The sequence below is a fragment of the Phacochoerus africanus genome, chromosome 9, assembly GCF_016906955.1.
Source record: "Phacochoerus africanus isolate WHEZ1 chromosome 9, ROS_Pafr_v1, whole genome shotgun sequence".
Taxonomy (NCBI): domain Eukaryota; kingdom Metazoa; phylum Chordata; class Mammalia; order Artiodactyla; family Suidae; genus Phacochoerus; species Phacochoerus africanus.
The window spans coordinates 20175791-20192828 of NC_062552.1; the positions used below are offsets into that span (position 1 = coordinate 20175791).

General features: G+C 41.6%; 1 protein-coding gene across 3 annotated transcripts in view; it reads left to right on the forward strand.

Moving 5' to 3' along the window:
- CARMIL1 (capping protein regulator and myosin 1 linker 1) overlaps positions 1 to 17038 on the forward strand; it is a 313277-nt gene that overhangs the window by 125203 nt on the left and 171036 nt on the right. For all 3 annotated transcript variants that reach the window (XM_047797118.1, XM_047797119.1, XM_047797121.1), the window contains exons 4-5: positions 6488 to 6547; positions 15720 to 15841. In XM_047797118.1, the coding sequence (XP_047653074.1) occupies positions 6488 to 6547; positions 15720 to 15841 (182 nt within the window). The remainder of the gene's footprint in view (positions 1 to 6487; positions 6548 to 15719; positions 15842 to 17038) is intronic.

Here is a 17038-nt window from a genome sequence, read left to right on the forward strand (position 1 = left end):
GGACAGACGCACAGACATGTAGATACACCCCCCCAACACACACTCGCTTTTCAATGCCATTGACTTATGATTTAGGCCGGTGTGTTCAGGGTTCTCTTTATACAACTGCGTTTTCCTGCCTTCTCCCCAGAAAGCACTGAAACGTCGTGATGATGCATGCTTTTTACTCTTTGGACCCTCTCTCTGCAAAAAGGCATCAAGAAAATTGGCCACGTGTTCTGTGCTCCAAATCCCCGAGCCTTGTGGATTTCAGTTACTTTTCTCTCTCCACTGGGGACTGGTATACACTTTCTTCCAGTCTAGTTCTTATTTCCTTGGGTCCAGTAATGGCAGCCTTTTCTAAGACTTTGACAGGTGGGAAATAACTCTTACACCTCTGAAGAATGCCACCTCACCCCCCCTCCCCCTCCCCCGCCACATTACAGGCTCTGGTGTTGCCTATAAAGAGTAGCACCGATCCATTTTCTTCTTTAAAAGATCTAATGTTTTCTATAAGATAGTCTTCATTATAGGATGCCAATTAAAATTCGAACCAATGGCTCATGAATTAGGCATCATCATTGCTTCTTTCATTTTCTCTATGGTAACAAAAAGGTGTTGACCAGTTTTATAGGATATGAACTGAATGGTAACCAGAAAGTGGGATAATATTTCTAAAAAGATGATGATAGCTGCATGTATTGAGTGCTGTTTTAGGAAAGAAGATGAATTCCTTAAAAACAAGTTATGAAAACCGTGATGTGGTTCCATTATCATTCTCATCCTACAGATGAGAAAACCGAGGCACAGGGAGGTTCAGAAACTTGCCCAAGGTCAAACTTTGATGAGCAGGTGTCAGATGCATGATTCTCATCAAAGGATGCGGGCAGGGGTTTTGCATGGCTTGTTATTTTGGAATTTAATTATCTACTAAGCATATTTTAAACATTTTATCTCACTTAATTCTCATGGTAGCCTTGTAGGTGAGCCATTAGAAAATAGCTCAAAGAATGCAAAGCTGGCTTGTCTAAAGGATTCACAAGTAATGAATGGGAGAAAGGAGAACTGGCTTCGCTCTGTCCTCCTCTTTTTAGCTTTCTACCAAGTTGAACTGCCTCACCTGCCCACATGCTCAGGAAAATGGGGGAGGTTTGAAAGATGTTTTATTTTTATTTAATTTTTTTGCTTTTTAGGGCCGCAACTGAGGAGGTTCCCAGGCTAGGGGTCTAATCGAAGCTGTAGCTGCCGGCCTATGCCACAGCCACAGCAATGTGGGTTCTGAGCCACATCTGCGACCTACAGCACAGCTCACAGCAATGCCAGATCCTTAACCTACTGAGCGAGGCCAGGGATCGAATCCGCACCCTCATGGTTCCTAGTCGGATTCGTTTTCGCTGTGCCATGAAGGGGACTCCTGAAAGGTGTTTTGAGCCTCACTGTATTGTGATGTTTGGGATGCAGTATTATTTGCTCTTGTTTTCAGTCCTTTATTCTTAAAATTCACTATTGAGCCACTATGTCGTGAATACCTTTTATGTGCCTGACATAGTGCAGTAATGAGACAGACCTCGTAGGACCAACAAACCAATGATTAGCATGATTTTCAATGAACATTGCAAAGATACCAACCCACGGTTTGTTAGTCAAAGGCTATAGGTACCTCTGCTTTTTTTTTTTTTTTTTTTTTGCTTTTTCTAGGCCCGCTTCTGCAGCATATGGAGATTCCCAGGCTAGGGGTCCAATCGGAGCTGTAGCCGCCAGCCTACGCCGGAGCCACAGCAACGCGGGATCTGAGCCGTGTCTGCAACCTACACCACAGCTCACGGCAACGCCGGATCCTTAACCCACTGAGTGAGGCCAGGGATCGAACCCGCAACCTCATGGTTCCTAGTCGGATTTGTTAACCACCGAGCCAGGATGGGAACTCCTCTGCTTTTTTTCTTTCTGATCATGCAAACACTAAATTTTTATAAAGTTTCTCGGAGAAATGAAACCTTTGGTCCTACCCTTTTGATAATATAAAGTGAATCTGCATGCTTATAATGTCATACAAATTAAATCAGTTATTATTTAAATGATGTTGGACTAAATTTCCTCTAGACTAATATACCCGAAGGCAGGATATAAGGAAGTGAGTTAACCATTATCCAGCTGGTGAAAAATTGCGGAAGGAAATTTTATGGCTTAAGAAAACAGTCAAGCCATCCAATGAGTAAAAGTTTCCTGACTAATATGTTTACCCTGATTAAAAATGTTACGACACAGCAGAAGGGGGATTACCTCTTGGAAAGTCACCTGCCTCCCTCTGCTGTCCCCTCCTTGCTCTGCCCCCTGAGCGAAGGCCCAGCTTCATCCCACGATGTATATGATGCTTCACGTTGGCCTGGTTCGAGTAGTTTGGGCATTGGTTATGATTTCTGACATTGTCAGCTCATAGATAAAGAAAGGCAGATCTTTTTCCAAAGATCTGCGTGTTGGTTTCCCCCATAGAGAAGCCTGGTTTTGGGGCAGGAAGCGGAGCCAGTGTCTATAACATTTTCCTGGGAAGAAATTCTGTTCAGAACAGTAGTGTACCAGAGCCCCTGCTTTTCACATAGGTTTCTTCTCTCTTCTTTGGGGCTTGATTCATTAAACATTTTCTTTGGTCTTTTTACTGTTTTTATTTATTTATTTATTTATTTTGTCTTTTTTTGTCTTTTTTGTTGTTGCTGCTATTTCTTGGGCCGCTCCTGCAGCATATGGAGGTTCCCAGGCTAGGGGTCTAATCGGAGCTGTAGCCACCGGCCTATGCCAGAGCCACAGCAACGCGGGATCCGAGCCACGTCTGCAACCTACACCACAGCTCACGGCAACGCCGGATCATTAACCCACTGAGGAAGGGCAGGGACCGAACCCGCAACCTCATGGTTCCTAGTCGGATTCGTTAACCACTGCGCCACGGCGGGAACTCCTGGTCTTTTTACTGTTAAATGAACCACACATGCAGTCAGATGCACAAAAGAGGAAACTACATCTCTGCAATGACTCACAAAGCAAACACCTCTGCAGTCGCACACAGATGAAGAACTGGAACTTTGCCATTCCTCCCAGAAGGCCCCAGCTCTGCTTTGGGGGTTGGAGTGGTAATTATCCAATCAGGGAAGGGCCTGCAGAGGAGCTGGGTTGGAGGATCACCCCGAGTCAACCAGGGAGATGAAGGGTCTTCCACTGGTCAGAGGTTCGGCGGTTGCAGATGCACAAGACATGTGGGGAGCCGAAGGGTGCACCCAGGATTGAGGAGGAGGCTGTGGCGAGGAGAAACTGGGCAGCTGTGCCATGGATTGCTGCCTGTGGAATAGTGGGGGTTCCCGGAGGACCGTTGCATCATCACATTGAGATGTGTTCTGATGCCTGTTGGGTGGGGAGGGTTTTACTGGGGGCACGTGGGCTGCGTGAGCAGATGGTCAAAGAGCTGTTCTTTCCTCTTATCTATCCAAGTGCTAGTGTCTGTGGGTCCATCCTAAAGACGTCCTCAGGTTGTCTTGCAACCCTGCCTGTGTCACTTTCCTAAGTAGTCCTCCTGCCCAGGGACATCCTTTAAACCGTCTTTGGGGTGGGCCTGAGAGCACAGGCCTGTTGAAAATAGCCTGGATGCGATTAGAGAGAATGGCCTCCCTTGCTCTGATGTCTGTCATTCTGTCTGGGTGACTCCCCTCCTCCCCATCGACAGTAACTGAGGCTCTGAGGAATCCCAAGCCCGGCCTCCTTGCTGATCCCTGAAACTGCAGCTCTCCTTCTAGTTTCTGCCTTGCTCTAGTTCTTTGAATGCCGCTGTGCCTTTGCAGATTATTTTTCTTCTGCCTAAATCTCCCTTTGCACTCCTTCTTTGTTGGACAAACTTGAAATCATGCATCAGGGCCTAGCTGAAATGCCTCGGTGTTTTCCTGGCTCCCTGGCACTCTCCTTATCCCCGGGCTACCCTGTAGGGGCAGTAGAAGCATCTTAACTGACCTCTGACTAACCTCCTGCAGCCAAATTGGCCAGAGCTGCCTGTGCCATCCCTGATGATGCATTTAGATGGCAGCTGCATTTTCAGAGCTGCGAGCTCATAAGAGAGTGTCACTGTTGACACCTGTTCCCACCAGTTGAATGAGATGCCCACCAAAGGACAGGAGTTTGTTTCCAAACCTATTCATAGCACTTAGAATAGAAAATTTAAAAAATGTTAATATTTCACATGCCAATGAAATAGATTGGGAAAGGAGTGTCTCTGAAAGACTGAATGTTGATGAAATAGTTCACTTTAAAAAAACCTACTGTTAGAGTTCCCATCATGGCTCAGTGGTCACGAACCTGACTAGCATCCATGAGGACTCGGGTTTGATCCCTGGCCTCGCTCAGTGGGTTTAGGATCTGGCATTGCCATGAGCTGTGGTGTAGGTCGTAGAAGGAGCTCAGAACCCACGTTGATGTGGCTGTGGTGTAGGCGGCAGCTGTAGCTCCAATTTGACCCCTAGCCTGGAAACGTCCATATGTTGCAGGTGTGGCCCTAAAAAGCAACAAAACAAAAACAAACAAAATACTATCTTGGTAAGGATAACAAGGCTGTTAAATCCTGACAGGGATAAGGAATGTGATAACCCAGAGAACTTATGACTTCATATTGATTTATAAGAGTTGTCGTCTTTTTTTTTTCAGTTTAAAAACACTATTTTTAATACAAAGGTGCAGTAAAGGGTTACTATCCAGAAAATTCTAAAATCTGAAAGAGACCAATTTGCCTACTAGTAGAATAAGAGGTAGAAGAACATCCCCTGTGCTCTCTGCAAGGGTTTCAAGTTCTCCATTTTAAAGGGCTTGAATTGGAAGTTGGGCGCCCTGCATTTATGGGTGTGGCCCACAGAGGAAATGCCACTGGCGGGCCAGCCAGTGTGGCTTACTCAGAGAAAAACCTTGGCATCGTATCCACGGCCAGCAAATGAAAAAAATTTTTTTTTTTGGTCTTTTTTTGCTATTTCTTGGGCCGCTCCCACGGCATATGGAGGTTCCCAGGCTAGGGGTCCAATCAGAGCTGTAGCCACCGGCCTATGCCAGAGCCACAGCAATGTGGGATCCGAGCTGCGTCTGCAACCTACACCACAGCTCACGGCAACGCCAGATCGTTAACCCACTGAGCAAGGGCAGGGACCGAACCCGCAACCTCATGGTTCCTAGTCGGATTCGTTAACCACTGTGCCACGACGGGAACTCCCAAATGAAAATGTTTATGAATTTTGATTTGAAATAAATGAAGTTGGAGATGTACTCCTTTTAGAAAATAATTCCCTGCTTTAAATGCCTTTTCAAAACCCAAGTATAGATCTTGATAATGATAGGTAAGACGACTTCTACTCTAATTGAATGTTTAAAATGTGCCTTCAGGGCTGCCTTTAACTTCCTCTTTCTAGTCCTGGCATATAATAGGTCTTCTATAAGTTTCTGTTCGTTGACCCTGTGAATAATAAAAGAAGGAATTATATTTCTACCTCCGGCCCTCATCACCATACTTGAAGGTATTTAACTATAGGTTTAGGGGCCCTCTGTTCTAAAACTTTGCCAACCAAGTGTATAAAGGTACAGTATAGCGCCAGCAGACAGAACTAAGGGTCTTATGGGTTTGACTCTGGATGGATTCTTTTCCCATGACATGTCTAGTTTTAAGGCTAGAGGGTAAAGTAAAGTAATCCAACTCAGTTCCCCCCCATCCTAAGCCTCATGCCCTGTGACTGTTTACTGTACTCAGATGAAAGACTGCAAAACTGGGAGAAAGATTAGTGGCTGTTGTCCAGGAAAAATAGGCAAAGAGTACGAGACTGGAGATGTTTTGAAGAAAAAAAGTGCTGCTTACAGGAGAAGAGAGGAAAGGGCACTTGTTAAAATAGGAAATCATCATTTATGTCTATACAGAGAGAGGAGACTTTTTAAACCTCTGTGTGTTTCATTGAAGCACAGATTAAAATTCCTAAATATTTTTCTAAATTCGTTCAAAATATGAACTTCAATGGAAGACAGCGGAAAGAATCATGACTCCAGTAAGTAGTCAGAGTGTTACCCAAAGAGCTAAGGCTTTCGAAAGAAGGGAAAACTAACATTGTCATTATCCTGATCTGATTTACTGAGGCAACATCTTGACATAAGAGAAAAAAAAGTCTATTTAGATAGCTCCCTTCTCAATTCATTGCTCAGTAAATAAATACTGGAGTAGAAGTACAAAAACTTTCCATTGGTTTTGACCTTGGATGAAGTTTAAAAAGTCAGACTTCTCGTTTCCATTCAGTCCCTTAGCAAAGTGAATAATGTTTTTTCCTGAAATATGATAGATCAAGGTTATGTCTTATTGAATGAATGACGATATGAAGCCAGCCTATCTTTAGAAGATGCCCAATACTTTGTACTTAGACTGTTTCTAATTGAGGCATTTTTACATCGAATTATAGGTTTTAAAACCCTCATTACAGGTCTCTGTTTTCCCCTTCTCCCTCAATTGCAGCTCGAGGTAACCTTCAGCTACTTGGAGATTCATGGCGTCATCTGCAGTAAGCCAGCTCAGGTGAGTGTAAGCAACAGAAGCCTGTTTGTCATTACTGCAAGCACAAAATCTTTCCTGAGTTTCTGAGATGAGGCAATACCTTCTCTTTGGTTCACTACTGAGAGTTTCTTTAGAGAACATAGAAAAACAAGATGAAGGGAAATGGAAGTTTCTCAATGAGAGACTGAACAGGGGCTAAGTGGGCAGGGGTTGGGAATTGGTGATTCGAGAAACATGTTCTCCATAACTGAGTTTGAAAAGAACTAATTAGCTCTTACGTTGGCTGGCAGTGTAAACGTGAGAGTGCTTTCCTTAGAGATGCTGTACAAGTCTTAGCAGTAAAATTTCATAGCTAGTCTACAGTACTATATAAGGTCTTTCTGGGACTATAATGATAAATGAATTTTGCAGTGTTAATAACATGCAGATTTTTTAAAAGACAGCTTTATTGAACTATAAGTAATGTATTCAGCTAAAGTGTACAATTTGATAAGGTTTGACATGTAGACCTATGAAACCATTACTGCACTCAAGATACTAAACATATGCATCATCCCAAGGTTTTCTCATGCTTCTTGGTAAACATTCCCTCTTGCCCCTTGTCTTTAATCAACTACAGGCATCTGCTCTCTGCCACTGTAGATTAGTTTGCATTTTCTAAAATTTTATATGAATGGAATCATACAGTGTGATAGCCTTCTTTTAGCCAGTACAATTATTCTGAGATGGATTAATATTGTTGCATGTCTCAATAGTTCCTTCTTATTGCCGAGTAGTCTTCCATTGTGTGACTGTATGACAATTTGTTTATCCGTCACCAGTGATGGACATTTGGACGGCTCCCAGTTTGGGGCTGACAAGCAAAGGTACCAGGAACATTTATTTACAGATCTTTGATTGGACAGTGGCCTTTATTTTCTGTAGGTAAATATCTAGGAAGTGGAATGGCTGAATGGTGTGGTAAGCATATGTTAACCTTTTTAAGAAGCTGCTACACCGTTTTCCAAAGTGGCTGTACATTTTACATTGCCACCAGCATTGTGTAAGAGCTCCAGTTCTTACACATCCTCCCAACACTGGTATGGTCAGTGTTTTAAATGTTAGCCACTTTAGTGAATTTGTCGTGCTTTCTCATTTGTAGTTTTAATTTGCCCTTCCATCATGACTAAAGATATTGAGCATCTTTTTATCTGCTTATTATTAGCTGTCTTGTATCTTCTTTGTTCAAATGTCAGTTTAAATCTTTTGCCATTTAAAAAATTGAGTTTATTTCTTTTTCTTTTTTCATCTTTTTAGGGCTGCCATAGTGGCATATGGAAGTTCCCAGGCTAGGGGTTGAATCAGAGCTGTAGCTGCCAGCCTACACCACAGCCACAGCAATGTGGGCTCCGAGCCATGTCTGTGACCTACACCACAGCTCAAGGCAACACTGGATCCTTTAACCCACGGAGCGAGGCCAGGGTTCAAACCTGCGTCCTCATGGATACTAGTTGGGTTCATTACTGCTGAGCTACAACGGGAACTCCATTTTCTTGTTGTTTTAAGAGTTCTTTATACAGTCGGAATACAAATCCCTTATCAGATATGTGATTTATACGTATTTTCTCTGAGTTTGTGGCTTGTCTTTTCATTTTCTTTACAGTGCTTTTCAAAAAATCAGAAGTTTTAAATTTTGATGAAGTCCAATTTATCAGTATTTTCATTTATGGATTGTGCTAGTGTCATATTGAATTAAGTCCTTGATTAACTTAGGACCACAGAATATTCTATGTCATATAGGAGTTTTAGAGCTTTAGGTTATATATTTAGGTCTAGGATCCATTTTGAAGTGATTTTTGTATATAAAACAATGTAAGATCAATTTTTTTCATTATGTGTAGTATATCCACTTTTTCCAGTACCAAAGTTTGTCATTTCCCCACTGAAATGGCTTTCACTTTTGTTGAAGATCAGTTCTTCACATAAATGTTGGTCTGTTTCTGGACTCTTTGGTCCCTTTAATCCTGTCCCTTTGATCTCTTCATCTGTATACCGCCATCACACTGTCTTGATTACTGTTGTTTTATAGTAAGACTTGAAATCAGATAGTGTTCTTCCTCCAACTTTGTTCTTCAAAGTTGTTTTAGTGATTCTAGGTTCTTTACAATCCCGTATAAATTTTAGATTTAGCTCAGTTTCTGCAAAAACGCCTTCTGAGATTTTGATTGGGATTATATTTACTCTATAAATTGGTTTGGGAAGAATTGATGCCTTAACAATATGGAGTCACTGACCCAAGAAAACTGTATATTTCTCCATGTATTTAGGTCTTTTAGAACATATCTCAGTAGTATTTTATTGTAGCCTTCTGTGTATGGATCTTGCATATCTTTGGACAGACTCATTTCTAAGTATTTCGTGTTTTTTAAATGCTGTTGTAAGTGGCATTGTTTTAAATTTCAATTTCCAATTGTTTTTTGCCAATATATGCAAATACAATGGACTTTTGCATATTGGTCGTATACCCTGACACCTTGCTATGCTAATCTTTTAGTTCCAGCAGCTTTTTTTTTTTTTTTTTTTAGTAGATGCCACCATTTTCTACGTGGATGATTGTATTGCTTGTGTCTAAAGACAATATTACTTCTTCCTTTTTCAATATTGATGCCTTTTATTTCTTTTTTTCTTGCTTTCTTGCTGTTGGGAGACATTCCTCATGAGTCTCTTATACCCTTACATGCCTTGCTGGGGATGCCAAGAATTCACTGCTGCGACTATGCTTTACCCAGGTTACTTCTTAGTGTTGTGTTTGCATTGAGCAGCCTTGTGGGATGATGGAAGATTTCCCTTTTGAACACAGCTCAGCTTGCTTACCGTTTACTATGGAAAACAGATGACCCCCACCTCAATTTGATAACGTTTCATGGAGAAATTTTACTTCTACGTTAATTAGAGTTACCAGCTGTAGTTCTCTCTCTCTTTAATATTTTTATCTGCTTACTAGATTAGAGGGATCATGGGCTCATAGAATGAGTTGGGAAGAAGCACCCTGTGTTCAATTTTTTTTTTTAGAAAAACTTATATAGTGTTGGTATTAATTATTCTTTAAATGTTTGGTTGAGTTTACCAGTGAAATCATTTGGGCCTGGAGTTTTCTCTTAGGGAAAAGTTGTGTTTTTTAATACTACAAGTCAATTTAATAGATTTAGATAGGTTCATAGGTTTTTCTTGAGTGAGCTTATGTAGCTTGTGTTTCTTGAGAAATGTACACATTTCATCTCAGTTGTCATATTTATTGATATAAAGTTGTTCATAGCATCTACCTATTATCTGTAGAATATCGTTCCTGATATTGATAATTTGGTTATTCTTTCTTTTCATTTATATATCAGTCTGGTTAGAGGTTTATCAACTCTTCTCAAGGAACTTGCTTTTTAGTTGCATTGATTTTTCTCCCTTGATTTTATTGATTATTTTCTATTGCATTGATTCTTACACTGATCTTTATCGTTTCTTTCTACTTACTTTTCTTTTTTTGTCTTTTTAGGGCCACACACATGGACGTTCCCAGGCTAGGGGTCAAATCAGAGCTGCAGCTGCCAGCCTACACCACAGCCACAGCAACGTGGGGTCCAAGCTGCATCTGTGACCTATACTGTAGGTCACTGCAACGCCCGATCCTTAAACATTATTTTAGTTTTTAAAACTATAAAGAAAATGTTTGTGTGTGTGTGTGTAGTTTGTTGATAGCATTCCTAAAAGAAGTTGTCAAAATTGTCACTTTATGTTGATCGAGATTATATACAAATCCTTGGAACTTTTCCATAGTTCATCTCAGAGCAGTGTTTGCTCCTATGTGTTTATCATTCTCCAGCAACTGGAGTTTGGAAGAAAAACTACAGCGCCATATGTTTGCCCATTTGGGCAAACATATGCAGGAGTGAATGATCACTCTTGAATGATGACATAACCAGGGCCTTCTTGATGGTCTTAATTTAGGAATGTTTATGTTTATGATTTGGGGGTTGGGATGGAAACAGAAGGGCACTATTAAAATGTTAATGCCAAGGTTATATTCAGAAGACGATTAGAATGTGGTATTTAATTATGAGAACGGATGTTGCTATAGCAAGACTTATTTTCCTGTGTGGCTGCTGGAACTGACCACACTTGTGGACCTGTCCCTCCAATGTATAAAGCAGTTCACCTCAGTCCCATAGAGCTGTTCTGTCCCTGTAAGTCCCACAAGAGTAGCTCTACAACATTGCCTCGGTTTGACTTTGTCCCATGGTATGGACCTTGTACATGAAATTACCAGCTAATAAAACAGTAGTACTGCTTCCAGAGGGGCTAGCAATTCAGACACTGGCAATACTAGTCGTTAGTGGTATTCAAAATTGCTATGGTGCTTTTTAGAAATATTGGTACCTCAATCATTAAGTGTAAGATAGCCTACAGGGATGTATTGTACAACACAACATATAGCCAATATTTTGTAATGACTGTTAATGGAGTACAACCTTTAAAAATTGTGTAAAAATTAAAAAAAAAAATACTAATACCGCCAGGAGGACCCCCTCCCCCCAGTACACACATGACCATTAGGATTCACTGTATCTGGGATGGACATTTGGTTCTGTTGTGTCCCTAAGGTTGAGAATGCATAACCTGTGTAACCTCAGAACCCTTGATGTCTCAGGTTTCAATTTTTTTCTGATGTGAAGTCCTCAGGACTGTGGTATCTGGCCATGGCCCTTGCAATCTAGCCTCGATGAGGACGGTTGTGTGTTTTTTTTTTTCCCCCTAACGTTCTCCAAGATTTATTAACTTTCCTGTCATATTTTCATTATTATTGAATTATACTTTGTAAATTCAGATAGAATGCCAGAGGACACTCATTTCATGGTCTCTGAGTGAGAGTGAGAGAATTTGGTATTGAGTTTGTGAAATGTGCCTTTGACTATTGCTCTTTTCCTCTTTCTTGGGGAAAACGTGGGAGACTTTCATCTTATTTTACAAGTCTCATTGCCATAACACTTCCTGGTGTTCAAGTTCGCTTGCTGTGATGGTCAATAAATAGAAACCAAAGGGTATACAGTTTGATCCTTATGGAATTTGGAGGCTGTTTTTTGTATAACTGAAATACCTGCTAAGATTCTTGTTTTAAATTATAAGGTTAATTGTTTGCCGTTTCATAGAAAGATTTGTGTAAACCACCCATGGCTGTTTTCTGTTGGAAGAAAAATACTGCACAGGTCTCTTGGCTGGATTTAGTAAAAATGCTTCTATTAAAGGTTCGTCAGGTGGTTCTACCTTAGAGAGGCGGGGGTGGGGAGAAATGGAAACGAGTCTTAGATAAGATACTAGTGCTTATATCGCTATTAAATGTGTGTTGGTGCTCATAGGTTATGTTTTACTATGCATCTCAGCAAAAATTGTTTCAAACATTCTGTTTTCCCCAGCTGAAATAGGAGGGAAAGAGATATTTAAATACGAGAGGGAATTCTTTTTCCTGATGAAATGATTTACTGCACTAGTCTCACCTCTATCACTTGGTTGTAATCTTTACCTTATGCAAAGGTGGTGTCATATTATGTGGGGCTGGATGAATGCTTTCATATAAAGTTGAATTTGAAGGCCTCATGTCTTCCCACCTGTCACCTTTTTTTCTTCCCTGTCATTCTATTCAATCCTGTGCAATTAAGGATGATTAAGTGTTCAGATTAAGTGAAATTAGAATAAGCTAATTACTAATTACTCATACCCAAACTGTGAACTGAATAGATGCACTAGATGTGAAGGAAAAAGTACCTTATAGTGAAAAATATAGTTATCTGTGGCAGGAAGTTTGGGGGTGGGGTGTTCAACATAGACAAGTGTCTGGCTTCCCAAAGTATCTGGCTTTTTAAAACACACATATGCCCAGATGGATGTGTATGAAACATCTGAGCCTAACTGCACAAAGCAGCTCTAGTCTAACTAAAGACACTTACTCACTGAACTATCCTGGGGTTGTATTGGTAAATACCTCCAAGTACAATGATGCCGGCTGCCTTTTTTGAAGGAATTATCTCTTGGACAAGCTGTTCAAGAGCAGTGCAGTCTTTTTCTAGAGAATTTCAAAGGCAGTACCCTTAATTTCTTGATGGATGTGCTGAAAATTAGTATGAAAATTGCTTTTTATATAAGGAGCCAGCTACCCTGTACAAAGGTGGTATCTATTAAATACTTATTAACAGAGTCTTCTAGGGGGACTTATGGAAAAGTAGCATTTTAAGGACTCAAATGACTTCAGTCTTCGATCTCGTCATTTTGGCAAATAAATTGGATTACCTTTTCTTTTAACATAAACTCTTTGAAAGACAGATGATGGGATGATGATGATTTTGGCCGTACCCATGACATGCAGAACTCCCAGGCCAGGCATTGAACCCGTGCTGCAGCAGTGACCTGAACCACAGCAGTAGCCCACTGCATCACCAGGGAATTCCCTATTTTTAAAAAAATATATTAACTAATATTAGGACAATCTAAAGCAAATCTAAAAGCTTCTTTGTTAATCCAGTTGGTTAGTTGTACATTAAGGGTAGTATTCCTTCCTCATAATTTTATACAAATTAACAGGAAATGAATGTATGAGGATTTTTTTATACAGTGATAATTGGATGGCATTTTACATGAATATTTTTGAGACCCAAGATAATGCTATCTTTTTTTTTTTTTTTGTCTTTTTGCCGTTTTTTGGGCCGTTCCTGCAGCGTATGGAGGTTCCCAGGCTAGGGGTCTAATCGGAGCTGCAGCTGCTGGCCTACGCCACAGCCACAGCAACGTGGGATCCGAGCCGCGTCTGCGACCTACACCACAGCTCATGGCAACGCCGGATCCTTAACTCACTGAGCAAGGCCATGGATCGAACCCGCCACCTCATGGTTCCTAGTCGGATTCGTTAACCACTGCGCCACGAGGACGGGAACTCCAATGCTATCTTTTTTTAAAGTGATTGAAGTCAATTCTTTTTAATTGAGATGTGCTTTGAATCAACCTATTGTCCCTTTTGATCAGGTTGATGTGTACATAACTGTAGAACTAGCTATGTGACCTCAGTGTCAGCATTTTTGGTGAAAGCTTCGGACGACTCCCACAGTTAATTATAGGAGTAAGTCTTTGCCTAACATGAACTTGATTACCTTGTTCTCTTCATATAGTCCTTTCCAAGCATCCCTTCTTCTTAGAAACCTTAAAGCTTTTATAAGCACTTGACTTTTCTTTTGTTACCAGGCAAAAGATTTTACCATTTCTTTTTTCTTTTTTTTTTTTTTGCCTTTCCTAGGGCCGCTCCCACGGCATATGGAGGTTCCCAGGCTAGGGGTCAAATCAGAGCTGTAGCCACCGGCCTACACCAGAGCCACAGCTCCTCAGAATCCGAGCCGAGTCTGCGACCTACGCCACAGCTCATGGCAACACCGGATCCTTAACTCACTGAGCAAGGCCAGGGATGGAACCCACCACCTCATGGTTCCCAGTCGGATTCGTTAACCACTGCACCACGACGGGAACTCCAGATTTTACCATTTCATTAAACATCTCATAACATGTCTTGTTTTTTGAAACACCTTTTTTTTTTTCCTTTTCTTTTTGGGCCACCAGAAGCACATGAAAAGATGCAAAACATTGCTAGTCATCAGGGAAATGCAAGTCAGAGCTACAATGAGATAACACTTCACACTTGTCAGACTGGCTGTCATCAAAAAGAACACAAGTAACAAATGTTGGCCAGGATGTGGAGAAAAGGGAACCCTTATATGTGATTAGTAGGAATGTTAATTGGCGTAGCCACTGTGGAAAACAGTATGGAGGTGTCCCAAAAAACTGAAAACAGACCTACTACATGACCCAGCATTTCTAATCCAGGTATATATACAACCCCCCCCCCCCAAACACCAATTCAAAAACATATACCCCAATGTTCACAGCAGCATTGTGCACAATAACAAAGATATGGACACAACCTAAAAGTGTCCATCAACAGATGAGTGGATAAAAAAGCTGTGCTATATATTTACACAGTGGAATACTGTGCACCATAGAAATCATGCAGTTTTGCCATTTTTGGAAATACAGATGGGCTTGGAGGGTATTGTGCTACGTGAAATAAGTCAGAGAAAGAAAAATACTGTATGCGATCACTTATGTGTAGAATCTCAAAAATCCAACAAATGAGTGAATATACCAGAAAAGAAGCAGACTCAGAGAACAAACCGGTGGTCACCAGTGGGGAGAGGGAGGAGGGGACAATATAGAGGTAGGCGAGTAAGAAGTGCAAACTATTATGTATAAAATAAGTTATATTCCTTATAACATGAGGAATATAGCCAATGTTTTATAATAATTATAAATGGAGTATACCTTCAAAAAATTGTGAATCACTGTCTTGTATACCTGTAACTTTTATAATGTACATCAGCTCTACTTGAATGTAAAAAAAAAAAAAAAGAAAAGAAAGGAAAAGGCATTGAATTTGTCCAATAAGATATTTTGAGAGAGACTACATTCACATTTTATTACAGTATATGTTTATAGTGGTTCTATTTTATTATTCGTTATTATTGTTAATCTCTTAGTGTGCCTGGTTTATAAGCTAAACTATCATAGGTAGGTATGTATAGGAAAAAACATAGTCTATATAGGGTGAGGTATTAAATCTGTGTTTTGGGACTTTCCCTTGGGGAGGGGGGGGTCCTTGGAATGTTTCCTCATGGATGAGGAGGGCTACTGTATGTAGTTTATATCTTTTTTTGTTTGTTTGTTTTGTTTTTGCTTTTTATGGCCACACCTGCAGCATATAGAAGTTCCCAGGCTAGGGGTCGAATTGGAGCTGCAGCTGCTGGCCTACACCACAGCCACAGCAACGCTGCATCCTTAACCCACTGAGCGAGGCCAGGGATTGAACCCGCATCCTCATGGATATTGGTTGGACTTGTTACCTCTGAGCCACAATGGGAATTTTGGAGTTTATATCATTTAAAAGGAAAAATTTAAAGGAGTTCCCTGGTGGCCTGGTGGTTAGGATTTGGTACTTTTACCGCTGTGGCCCTAGTTGGAGCCCTGGTCTGGGAACTGAGATTCCCCCATCAAGCTGCTGCATGCCGTGGCCAATAAAATAAAGTAATGCACTGGATTCATTATTAAGCCATGTCCAACCTGGTTCTTGCAGATGGTTGTGGAAATGGAGAAGTGCAGCATCTCCATGAAGATGGCATCGCCCGAGGACGTGAGTGAGGTGCTGGCACACGTGGGCACCTGCCTGCGCAGGATCTTCCCTGGCCTCTCACCCGTGTGAGTTCTTGGGGCTGAGGGTGTTGCTGGACTTAGTTACAGAGAAGCGGGACCCCGAGGCTTATTCCCGCAAGGGCAGCAGGACACTTGTTGGACCTCAGAGTGAAAACCACCTGCTTCTTGTCCCTTCCCTCCGTTCCTCCTTCACCCTCCCTTCTCCCCTTAGACATTGGCTATCAAAACCCTCCCTCAGACCTTTGCATCGCAGGCCCGAGATTTTCTGTAGGGCTGTGCCTTATTCTTTAAAGAACTTGAACGAGGAAGGCAATCCTGTAACCTCTCCTCTGAAGACTAAAACGGAAACCTTTTTAATAGGGCCTGAGATTTACCCTGGTGTGGATTTTCCCCACACCTCTTAGCAGAATGCCAGGGGCTGGACACTTTGGAGGGAGGCATCGTGAGGTCTGTGAGTGCTTTCTTTTCCTTCCTTTTTTTTTTTTTTTTTTTTCCCCTATCTGGTAAGAGGAAACTTAACCAACCAACCAACAAACAAAACAAATCCCAACCAACCAAAACCTGAACATTGAAATTAGCTTCTCTCATTTTCCTCTTACTTTTCTGAAATACACAGGAGGGATGTCAGTACATGCTGTCTGAACCTGCCCTCTTTTTTTTTTTTTGGTCAAGCGTTTTAAACCAGAGTCTGTGCTTGGGTACCCGAGTTTGTACTTAGGCAGCGTGTGAATTGTTGGCAAGTGGGAGTTCAACTGGCTGAGGTAGAAGCCAAGAGAGCCTCATGTCAGAAATAAAATCATAGTTTGTAATGAGAATACCTCTGCTGCTGAAGAGACAGGAAAAACCTCATTCAGAGCACAGGGACAGTTAGCTGGGCACTTTGCGTGGCAGGAGTAGGAGGGAGATTTGGGGGACTGTTGCCCTTCATGGAACACGTCCCTGTGATACTCTGCCTGTATATTAAGAGGCGAAAAAGCAGAGCACCTACTAGCCTTCGTGTCTTTCAAACCTTTTGCGTTTGAATTCTCAAGCCTCCTTTACTTGTCCCGTCAAATGTGTTATCTGAGCCCATGGTGGGGACCCTGGGTGCTCAGCCCTCACCTTGCTCAGGTTGAAACTGATCACCCAGCAAAGTCTGACGAGCAGATACCAGGAAGCAGGCAAATGAGGAGGGCAAATAGCCCAGGCAGCCCTCAGTTCCCCTAACCAGTCCTCGAATCATCTCAGGTTGCCTGGATATAA